Source organism: Gracilinanus agilis, chromosome 3 (assembly GCF_016433145.1).
Source record: "Gracilinanus agilis isolate LMUSP501 chromosome 3, AgileGrace, whole genome shotgun sequence".
NCBI lineage: Eukaryota > Metazoa > Chordata > Mammalia > Didelphimorphia > Didelphidae > Gracilinanus > Gracilinanus agilis.
Window position 1 is genome coordinate 625,190,652 of NC_058132.1, and position 11,477 is coordinate 625,202,128.

At 35.9% G+C, this 11,477-nt stretch overlaps 1 protein-coding gene across 1 annotated transcript in view; it reads right to left on the reverse strand.

Moving 5' to 3' along the window:
- Nucleotides 1–11,477, reverse strand: part of COL4A4 (collagen type IV alpha 4 chain) — a 155,261-nt gene that overhangs the window by 101,680 nt on the left and 42,104 nt on the right. Inside the window, exons 2-9 of the mRNA XM_044669450.1 lie at nt 10,585–10,719; nt 10,308–10,352; nt 9,794–9,910; nt 7,076–7,144; nt 4,666–4,701; nt 2,035–2,097; nt 1,287–1,322; nt 1,046–1,087 (exon numbers count right to left, since the gene is read on the reverse strand). Coding sequence (XP_044525385.1) covers nt 1,046–1,087; nt 1,287–1,322; nt 2,035–2,097; nt 4,666–4,701; nt 7,076–7,144; nt 9,794–9,910; nt 10,308–10,352; nt 10,585–10,719 — 543 coding nt within the window. The remainder of the gene's footprint in view (nt 1–1,045; nt 1,088–1,286; nt 1,323–2,034; nt 2,098–4,665; nt 4,702–7,075; nt 7,145–9,793; nt 9,911–10,307; nt 10,353–10,584; nt 10,720–11,477) is intronic.

Below are 11,477 nucleotides of genomic sequence, written 5' to 3' on the forward strand. Positions count from 1 at the left end.
ACAGCTTCAAACCTCAGTAGGAAGGTGTCTGTGTCTAATGTCTATCAGTGTGTCTGGGTCTATCAGTCTAATCATGTCAGGTTGTGCTCCTGGTCATTTTAACTGGGTGGTCCTGAGGGCCTTATACTCAGTATGTACATGAATTTATTTTTTTAAACCCCGACCTTCTGTCTTGGAATCGATATTAAGTATTGGTTCCAAAATAGAAGAGCAGTGAGGGCTAGGCAATGAGGGTTAAGTGGCTCGCCCATGACCACACAGGTGGAAAGTATCTGAGACCAGGTTTGAACCCAGGACCTCCCATCTCCAGACCTGGCTCTTAATCCTAGTTGCTCCTGTACATATTTATATTATTTTATATTAAACAACACATAAAACTAGGGAGTTGCTACAAGAATACAGAAGCTTTTGCTTTGAAACTTTAAAATATACCTGCTGATATAGATCAAGAATGTTCAGCTCCTTCTTATTAAGTTGAAGCTTAGTATGTGAATTAGTCTAAAGGCTATAGTTATCTGGTAAATAATATGAATATATATTGTAATATCCATGATCCTGAGAGGGGTCATGGATATTACAATATATACTCAATGTATTTTTAATGTATCCTGTAAATAATGCTAATCAATATGGCCAGAGGTCAGGTATATGTATATCATCATCATCAATATTATTTAAGGTATGCAAAGTGTTGAATGAATGTCTCACTTGATCCTCCCAAGATTCTGGGGAGATCTGAGCTATTATTATTCCCATTTTACAGCTGAAGAAGTTGAGTCTGGAATAGGTTAAGTGAATTGCCTAAGGTCGCACATTTAGTGTGTGTTTGAAGCAGGTTATGAAGTCAAGGCTTCCTGACTCCAGGACCAATGTTCTATCCACTCATCATTTAGCTGCAAATCAAAGAAAGCATAATGCTTAGATCTGTGTTTGGACAACGACTGGACAATCAATGGATGATACATAATAAGTCAATCAACATATATATGGAATTTCCAGGAGAAACTTTGTGCCTAGGTGGCACCTAAATGTAAATTATTCTTACCGGATCTCCAACTTGACCTTTTACTCCCACACCTGGATTGCCCTAAAAGAAAAAAAAGAAAGGAGTGAGTTTTCATAAAAATTTAAATGTGGGTTTTGTATTTAATCATTTAGCTTATTGGAGTTTATTTATTAAAAAATTTTGAGATGTCCACTGGGAAAGAAAAATCCGAAACATTAAAAATAACTTGAATAATTAGTTACACCTGTGTGTATGTGCTCGCTTCAGAAATTCTTCCTACCTGAGCACCTGGCCTCCCAGGGTGGCCCGGAGGTCCCTAAAAGGCAACCACAAACAAACAGAAAACAAATCAGTTGATCGAGAATTCTGAAGCTTTCTTGCATTTGGTCTCGTTATTTGATGGCTTAAGTGGATCCTTGATTTCAATTTAATGATTTAAAAATATAAATTTATTATTTTTGATACAGGAAGACAAGAACTGCCAGAAAGACATTGCTTTTCAATAGTGGAATAGATTTATGTCGATCTGGTGACAATTTCACCCAGCCTCCAATATGCCCCCAAATATTACTATTATTATTGTTACTACTACTAACTATTATTATAGCGTAGCAACAATTCACACATTATATTTTAAAGTTTAAAAATGCTTTTATTAAGTCAATCCTTTGTGCAAATAATATTACTCCCATCAACATAAGGAAAAATTGAGGATCCCAGAAGGCTAGTGCCCTGTTCTTGGTCACTGACACGTAAGAGATGGGGACAGATAGCCCCTAAAACCATATCTTTGGTTCTGTCCAGGCTTCTTTTTCTGCATGCCAACTTTTATTTTTCAGATTGCTAGAGGGAGTTTTTATATATTATTTATTTTCCTTATTGCTAGATATAATACAAATATTAATACTGACATCCCCATCTTATTGGAGTTGAGTTACAGTCAGTAACTAGGGTATACATTTTGACCAAGAAACAATTAAATTACATTTAAAAAAAAAAGAACATTATAACAATAATGTGACACTTACTCTAGAACCTGGTTCTCCTGGAAATCCCATTGGACCCATTGACCCATTTGCCCCTCGAGGTCCCTGCACATGAGAAAAAACAATGCATTTGTTTACCCAATTCTCTATATCTAATCACAAAAGTCCACCTGTAATCCTAGCTGCATAAAAACACCCTCTGTAAGTTTCATAAAAATGTTAAAAAAAAAACCCTCACAGACTTCATTTTGTTTCAGCAATAACCTTGCAAAAATAAGATGGAATTCTACTAGCTTGGAATCTCACTAAACCTCAGAATACCAATCAGAAATTTACCTGCTCAGGGTAAATATCCCTTCTCTACATGATGCCACTGGTCACTGATCCATAAGTGTCCTTTTTGGTTAAATTATAAGTCTCTGTATTTAGGGATTTTTTTAAAAAGAAAGATAGGTTTAGGGGGCAGCTAAGGGGCTTAGTGGATTGAGAGCCAGACCCAGAGACAGGAGATCCTGGGTTCAAATATAGCCTCGCACGTTTCCTAGCTAAGCAAATCACTTAACTCTCATTGCCTAGCTCTTACAGCTCTTCTCCACTGGAACCAATACACAGTATTGACTCTAAGAGAGAAGATAAGGGTTTAAAAAAATACGGAGGAGAATAGCTTTTCTTAAAAAGCAAGATGGGATCGCTTATTTAAAAACAACTTCTGAAAAACATTAACAAAATTCCATGTGCCTATTCAATTTTCATATGCTTAATACGTTTTTAAAATAAGAACAATGTTTACTTGATTTCTTTTCTCATCTTATTTTCCCTCTTTAGAGAGCTAGACCAATGACTTTATCAATACAGGAATCTCCCAGCAGAGATTTTCCCATCACTGATGCAGACCAGCAATTTAACTGGAATATGTAGTGTTAGAGAACACTGGAAAGATAAAAAATGTACCGATGTCACATAGCTAGAACTTGACTAAAGGTCTTTCAAATGCCAAATATGATGTTCTATTCACAATACTATATTGCTTTTCTATGTTGTTTCTTACATAAAAATATATTTTTGTTATTTATTCCTTTGTTACATTAAAATTTCCAATTATCTCCCTCCCTTCCTCTCCTTCTGTAGTAGAGAAGGCATCAAAAATAATAATATATTGTACATATATAGATATAGATAAGATAAATTATAATACATAAAAATACATTGATTATAGATGAATAGTTATCCAACTTTTGACTTGACTGAAATGCCTGAACAACTACTCTATAGATTATCTTCTGTACACTAATATTCACATAAATAATCATATATAAATGATAGGGATGGGGGACTGGACTTCTGATCTCATTGGTGTTGGGGGCCCTTGGTGAGGAAACTTATGCTGGCTGACATTTTCTCTGTCTTGTAGTTGTCTAGAACAGTGATATCAAACTCAAATAGAAATGGGGCCACTAAATCCTACATAAGAATCCCTGTGGATGCATATTGATTTAGCCACATATTAACAAAATTTGTTTTATTGTACTTTTATTTATTTTTGTTAACTATCTTCCAATGATTTTTAATCTGATTTGGGGCTCACTTAGGTGTATTGTGGGCCATAAAGGATTTGTGGGCTCCATGTTAGACATTTCTGGCCTCTAATACAAGAGGGTCATATAGCCAGTATCCATCAGAGGCAACACTTGGATCTTGGGTCTTACTGACTTTAAGGCTGACTCTCTCCACAATTCTACATTATCTCTCAGAAATGATAAATACCAGCACATTGAAATAAAATGTCATGTTAGCATCATTTGAAAGGGGCATTTTAGGCCATCTAGTCCAATCCCCTTGTTTTATAAATGACAAAATTGAGGCCCCCCAAAATTAGGTGATTTGCTTAGGGTTACTAAGACTCAAAACCTTTTATCTAGTTGCAGTTTTTCCCAATTTCTCCCACTGCCTCTCAGTCTAGGAATAGCAAGGAGAAAGGACTATTCATTTTCATTGGGCTATTTGCACACTTCAGATGATTTCATGGTCTAAAATATGATTTTATTTTGCAATTATGATTTTTAATGACATAGTAAGTCATGTTCTTGTTTACATGCACCAAAAGGTATTCCTTCTGGATCATCAGTGGAAAAAGGCAATTTTTCTCTGCCTCTGAAGAATTCTTCATTCTTCTCAGCCTGGGATAAGATTTACATAAATCTGAGAAAGTAAACTCAGTTAGAAAGCCATATCAGAAGTGTATCATCAGAAAGGCAGCCCATCTCTGCTTTCAACCTCATGATCATTTATAAAGGGGGTGACTAGGAAGAAGCAATACTTCAGGAAGGGAAAGTGAGGGTAGGAAAAGAATATCAGTCAATTCTCGATCAATGTTTGGATAATTCAAAATGAGATCATCCAAATTTTTTTACGAGATTTTCAATGTATTAAGTTCTTGTGGGGTTGTGTAGTTTTTATTTGTCCAGAAGATTTACCTTATATTTAAAGTCAAAAATCAAATGTTCATTTGAGAGAAAACCCAGGGTGAACTAAATGTCAGGAGAAATTAAGCCTGTGATTCAAATTTTGCTTTGGAAAATCCACAAAGCAGGTAATTTCCAAGATGATAAAGAATTGACTTAATGCATTGACTGAGAAAGGTCTAGAAGCATACGATCCATAGGAGAGACTTACAGGTAAACCTGGAGGTCCTGGATCACCTCGATCTCCCTGTAACAATGGAGTCATTTCATTGGCAAGATAAATAAAACATGATGGCATGCATATATTTGCTGAAACCTCCTACCTCAATGCTTTAAAGATTTATGATTTTGTAACTGTGAGTTCTCAGTCCACTGACATAGAATATGACCTCATTACAACTAAGTAGAATGAGTCAAGAGTTCTTGTAATCACCCAAGTATTGAGTATATGCATACACATATGTAATACCTCTCTGTAGGAAGGTCAGTTAAGTAGGATCTAGAAAAGTAGCTAAGGGTCATATCTACAGACACATTTGGGAGTTCTTGAAATTGTTGCTTCCATCTCTTAAATAATGAACAAGAATCACTCTGCACCAGCCTTGAGGTGTTGTCCCTAATTCAGTATTTCTTAGTCTTACCCTACTTTGACGATACCTCTTCTTCCCATTTCCCTCTGCTTCTCAGGCCCCTGCTGCTTTAACATTTAATAGAGAGTCTTAGAGAGTTGCCTGAGGCTCAGAGAGGTTAAAAGATTTTCCTAAAGTCACTCAACTAGTAAATTTTGGAGCCAAGATTTGAACCTGAATCTCCAATTGTCAGTATCACTAAACTCTTTCTACCTTCGGTCCTTCCCTTTGACTAGAAAGATGACTTGTGAAACCAATCGTACATTTAGGTGCCGGATCAATACATTTCTGAGCCCATATTGATTCTACATTTATTCTATATCTGCTTTTATATGTACATGTTGTCTACCCTATTCTAACAGAAGCTTCTTGAAGGCTACCTTTTGTATTTAGATCCCCTGCTTAGTGACTGGCACTTAGAAAGGGGCTAACTAGCGCTTAGATATTTGTTGATTGATTGAATACTTTTTGTGCAATAACTCCTTGCTAAGAATTCTAGACAACTTAATTTTTTTAATGTTAATACTGGCTTAATGTGGAAGCTCTTGAAATTTTTAGGAGCATATTCTTAAATCACAAATAGTAGATGCTTAACATATATTCATCAAACTAAACTTTTTAAATTCTGAATGTAAACACCAATAAGAGTATTTCCATAACTCAAAAGAGAATTTTCTATGGAACTATGAAGCCTTATTTCATACCACTTGATTTTTTGAAAAAGTGTATAATCGCAGGCAGCTGGATGGCTTAGTGGATTGAGAGCCAGACCTAGAGATGGGAGGTTCTAGGTTCAAATCTGTCCTTAGACACTTCCTAGCTGTGTGACCCTGGGCAAGTCACTTAACACCCACTGCCTAATCCTTACCCCTCTTCTGCCTTGGAACTAATACACAATGTTGATTCTAAGAGGGAAAGTAAGGATTAAAAAAAACTCTATCATAAATTCTACATTTTACTTTTAAACCTGTCCTGAACTTTTTTTTCTCTTTTGTGCATTTAAAAGCATTTTAATGTTTTTGTTTTTGTTTTTTGGCGGGGCACATTACTATTGCTAATCTAATTTTCAACTCCCAACCTCAATTAAAAAAACTAGAGAAAGGAAAAAAAAAAAAACAATCTCATCATGATAAATAGCAAAGTCAAGCAATGCAAATCCACATAGAGGCTGGCCTGAAAAATGTATGTCTGTTTCTGAACCTTCAGTCCAGGACCTCTCTGAGTTTAACACAGCATCTGGCACATAGTAGGTGCTTAATTAATGCTTGGTGACTGACTGTCAAGATTGGGGTAATATGCTTCATCAAAGGACCTCTGGAGATATGGTTGATCTTTGCACTGATCAGAGTTCTTAAGACTTTCAAAGTTGTTTTTATTTATAACATTATTGACCTTAGGACATGAAATCATTTTCCTGTGTCTGTTTATACTACCCTGTGTCAGTTCACACTACCTTGAAATTGTCTCCTTTGTTCAATACATTCATATATTATAAATTGTCCAGTCATTCTTCTATTATCTAAGAGGCCTTTTAAAGGCATCCTTTGGGATTTTAGTTCTTTTCTTATTTCCTCTTTTTTTTTCCCCCTTCAGAATCAGAAAGTTTGTTTTATTTCTAATTATTCCTCCCTGATACTATCTCTCCTTATTAACCCTACCTATCCCTGATTTTTTTCCTTGTTCAATTCAAAGTACTTCTACATCAAACTCTTTGTGTTTGTAGGTGTGTGTTCAACCCTTCTTTGTCCAGCTCAGATAAGATGAGGCTCCTCTGATGACTAGTACCCTCCAGTCCTTCCTCCATGTCTGTAGTCTCTCCATATATATCCTAGGAGAAATGAAAAGTTCTGCCCCTTCTTCCTCTTTTCTGCACTAGAGTAGTCATTTTACTCTCCCTTCTCTTTTCTCCTCTTCAAACTTTCAGAAGAACCAATTCGGGACTAAACAAACAGGTTACCACTTTGACAGTTCAACAACTACTGGAATACTCACCGGAAGACCTTTAATAGCACCTGAAATATACACTGAATTCCCTTTTTCACCATCTTGCCCAGGAAAACCCTAAAAATCAAACATTTATGAAAAAAAGTACAAAATTATTAAAATATATTCTAATCCATATTCACTGTTATTTATTGATGTCTAGCTAGTGATTTCAGATACCATGTCCTCTCGTTTATTCCCTGCTTTTTATAACTACTTTTAACTATAATTATCCAGTGTTTCTGAAATATATGTACATATTTAATATCTATCAGAAATTTGGATTAAATTAAAAGGATTATTAGTAGGAAAAAAGATAAACTACTGATATGAATAGCTATAAATTATTAAATCAACTGAATTATATTTTTTTCAAATAATAAAATATATTAACAGAATTAGCCACTCTCTCATTGGTCACGTAATAATATACCCAGGATGAAATAAAAAATATTAATTTTATAGGATAGGTATAGATTTAGAGCTATAAAGAATCTTAAAAGATCTTGAGTCCAACCCCTCTTATTCTACAAATGAGGTAATGGGAGACTCATCAACATCGGAGACTTGTGCAGTTTCATCTCACTAGTAAGTATCTGAGGTGGAATTTTTATCAGATTTTCCTAACTTCAAACTTAGGACAATATTCATTGGACCACTTACCTATCTATGATTTCACCCTTCATGTACAAGGTGCTCTTGTGCTTGGCATAGGACTGAATGGTAAAATTACTCTTCTGATGTTTACTATCTCTCTATGACCTTGGGCAAGTCATAACCTCTCTGGATCTTAGATTTCCTCATCCATGAAATGAGGACTAGATGGCCTCTCAGGGACTTTCAAGTTCTAGATTTATTTTCTATGCAGAAGATGGATAGAAGGACAGTCTGAGAAGTTTCACAATGAAACGATGAGTACTAATCTTGCTTTCAGTACCCAAAAAATCTGGCTTTGATTATGAAAATTATATTTGAATTGATCCCATTTTTGACTCCATTGAATTGCCTCCATATTTGAATTTATATGGCTGACCTAACTCCATTGAGGCCAGGAACAAAATCAGGAGTCAGCTATAGCTCTGAAGCAAAGAAAGCTTATTAGAAATAAACTGAGTTTATGATGAATAAGACAAAAACATCACAAGAAATCAGATTAAATGGTCAAAGTATTTCTAGCCTTTAAAACAAGAGGAAAAAAAGAAAATCTGTTCACTGGTGGACCATAGCACTAAGAAGATGAGATATCAAAGGGTAAGCCTTGGTTCAAAACCAAGATGTTTAGGGAAGAATAAGTTCATGAAAAACTAGGATCTTGAATTGATAAGGATCTAGTTAAATGACTCTTAGTGAACCCAAAGAAAAGGAAGTTATTTGTGGCATGTGTAGAGTGCCTGTTCCAGCAACTAAATGACTCATGGTTCAAAGTATTGTTTACTTTGGTAGTTTTCAACCTTGAAATTTTTATATCCATTAGAGGGGATAAAAAAAGCCTTTCATCATTATCAGGAATTATTTACTTAGTGGCCACATGAGTACGTGCAGGTTGGGATGAAGAGACAAACCCTGCTGCCTCAAAAAGCTTGAGCTCAGTGACATGTAATATCAATGCATAGGGGTCATGGGATGTTAGAAGTGGAAGAGAGCTGGAAGATTATTTGGCCCATTTCTTGCATTTTACAAGTCAAGAAACTGAGCCCTAGAGAGATGAGGGGCCAGTCTGAAGCCCCATACCTTAGTTGGAAGGTAAGCAGAAGCAGGGCCAGGATTTGAATGTAGACAGTATGGAGCAGTGGATACAGCAATGGGCCTAAAGTCAGGAAGACCTGGATTCATATCCTATCACATATACTACCTAGCTGTGTGACCCTGGGCAAGTCACTTTGGTTCTTTTTGCCTCGGTTTTCTCATCTGTAAAATGAGGACATTGGACTCAATGGTCTCTAAGGTCCAATGATGCTCTTTGATCCAATGATGCCAAAATCAGATTTCTTTGTATTAATACCCACATTCCTTCTCAACAAAAGGTGCCTGTTCATTTTTACCAATGCAGAGGAAGTACATAGCATTTGCATTATTCATGTTTCAAGTGATACAACTGAGCCCAAGTTTTTTTCTTTAATTAAGTTAAAGAAAATTAATCAAGAAAGATGTTTCCACTATGAAAATCCATTGCAAACTTCTACTCTCCACTTGTACGTATCACAGAGGCATTGGCCAGTCTCAGTGATAGATAGATAAATTAATAGATGGACAGATAGACAGACAGACAGACAGACAGACAGATAGATATAGATAGATAGATAGATAGATAGATAGATAGATAGATAGATAGATAGATAGATAGATAGATGGATAGATGGATAGATAGACAGAGTGATGGATAAATGGATAGGATAGATGGGAAGATGGTGAATGGTTGGACAAAAAGATAGATATATAGGAAGATGGATAGAGAGATAGATAACTAGATGATACATGCATATATTTATACACACATATATCATAAATGGATATAGAGATATAAGAGGCTCTTGCTTTATTAATAACTTTTTACTTCAGGCTTCCCCAGAAGGTTTCTACACACAAAGTCAAGGACTTTCAAGCTATGGACTGTGATCTAAGGAGCTGACAAATTACAGCCTTGAGTATACATTTGTTGGTTATACCTAAAAAGCTGGCTCTTAGAAGGCATTCCAGTTTCTAATGTTTATGCAAATAATGTCTTACAGCTGGTCCTTCTGGTCCTGGTGCTCCTCTCTCTCCTGGAAACCCTGGATCTCCTCTTGAACCATTGTAGCCATCAATGCCTGGTTTGCCTCTTGATCCTGGAGGTCCAGGATGACCCTAAGAAAAAAAATTAACTTATTTATAGATGACACTTTTATAAACTGCAAATATATTATTAGTATTAGATTGAATGAAATAGTTTAAGCTGCTGGATCCCCAAGTAGGAGATTGTGGCTCGTTCAGATTGTTCATCTCTCTTCTCTTTATTAGGTGTCCCTGCCCAATCAGAACTTTAAATATGGAGTCAGGGTTCTTGATATGACACCAATGACCAATATGGAAGTATGTTTTGCATGGAAATATTTTATGTAGCAAGTTGTTTGTCATCTCCAGGAGGGGGAAGGGAATGAAAGGAAGGAGGCAATTTGGATCTTATAATTTTGGAGAAAGTATGTTGGAAGTTGTTATTACATGTAATTAGGAAAATAACATATAAAAAAAAAAGTTTACTTACAGGTATGCCATCCAAACCCGGGAAGCCAGGTACTCCTGTTGGGCCCTAAAAATATAAGAAAACACAACCAATGTTATGCCACAAATAGAATAGCAAGTAAGTTAACTTAATGAAAAAAAGTAATACATGGATTAAAAAAAAGTTCAGTCCTACTATTTACTTAGGTTTTTATACTAAAAGATATAATTTCTGGTGCTTTTGCAAGTATTTAAAATGTCATTAGGTAATCAGTAGCAAATATTACATTTTTAATTTATAAAAAAAAAAAAAATCTTACCTTATCTCCTTTCTCTCCCACAAGTCCAGGAAGTCCACTCTCACCTTTCATACCTTTCTCTCCTGGTAATCCAATGGGCCCAGGAGGTCCTAACTCTCCAATGGGGCCTTGTGGTCCCAGATGCCCAGGTTGGCCCTGAAAAAAAAAAGAAGATAGAGTTCTGAAGTAGTGTGCTCTAATCTTAAGAAACGTGTTCTTGGGCCTGGATCATTTGGCAGAGAAATTTAAATAAGGAAATAGCTCAACTTAATGGGAAGAGAAATGGCAGACTTCATGCAGAGTCCTCACAGTTACTCTCTATTTTTATAGTTAGATTTTTCTCCTCTAACTTGGCTAAAAATCCTGCCACAATTCCTCACTGTTGTGCCCCCAAAACTCTGCATTCTCAAATGCTCTGGAAGCGAGGCACAAGCTCTTACAGGTCCTACCCAAGCTAGTAAGATTTTGAGTGCTGATCTGATGATAGATTCGTATCTCTGTCATCTGAAGTGTCTTTGAGGTACATTTGGAAGATTCGGCTCCTGAAAGCTGGCTACAGGGTGATTAATTTTTCAGCTACAGCAGCTCACGATCATATATGTAGAGATGTATATGTTTTTTGTGGGTGCTTGTGTGTGTTTGTGTCTGTGTGTGTAGCTAGGTAGCACAGTAGAGTCAGGAATATTCATCTTCATGAGTTCAAATCTGAATTCAGACACTTACTAGCTGTGCGATTCTAGGCAAGTCAATTCACCCTGCTGGCCTCAGTTTCCTCATCTGTCCAATTAGCTAGAGAGGGAAATGGCAACCATTACAGTTTTTTTGACATGAAAACCTCCAAATGGAGTCACAAAGAATCAGATATGACAGAAAACAACTGAATAGCATATATATATATATATATATATATATAT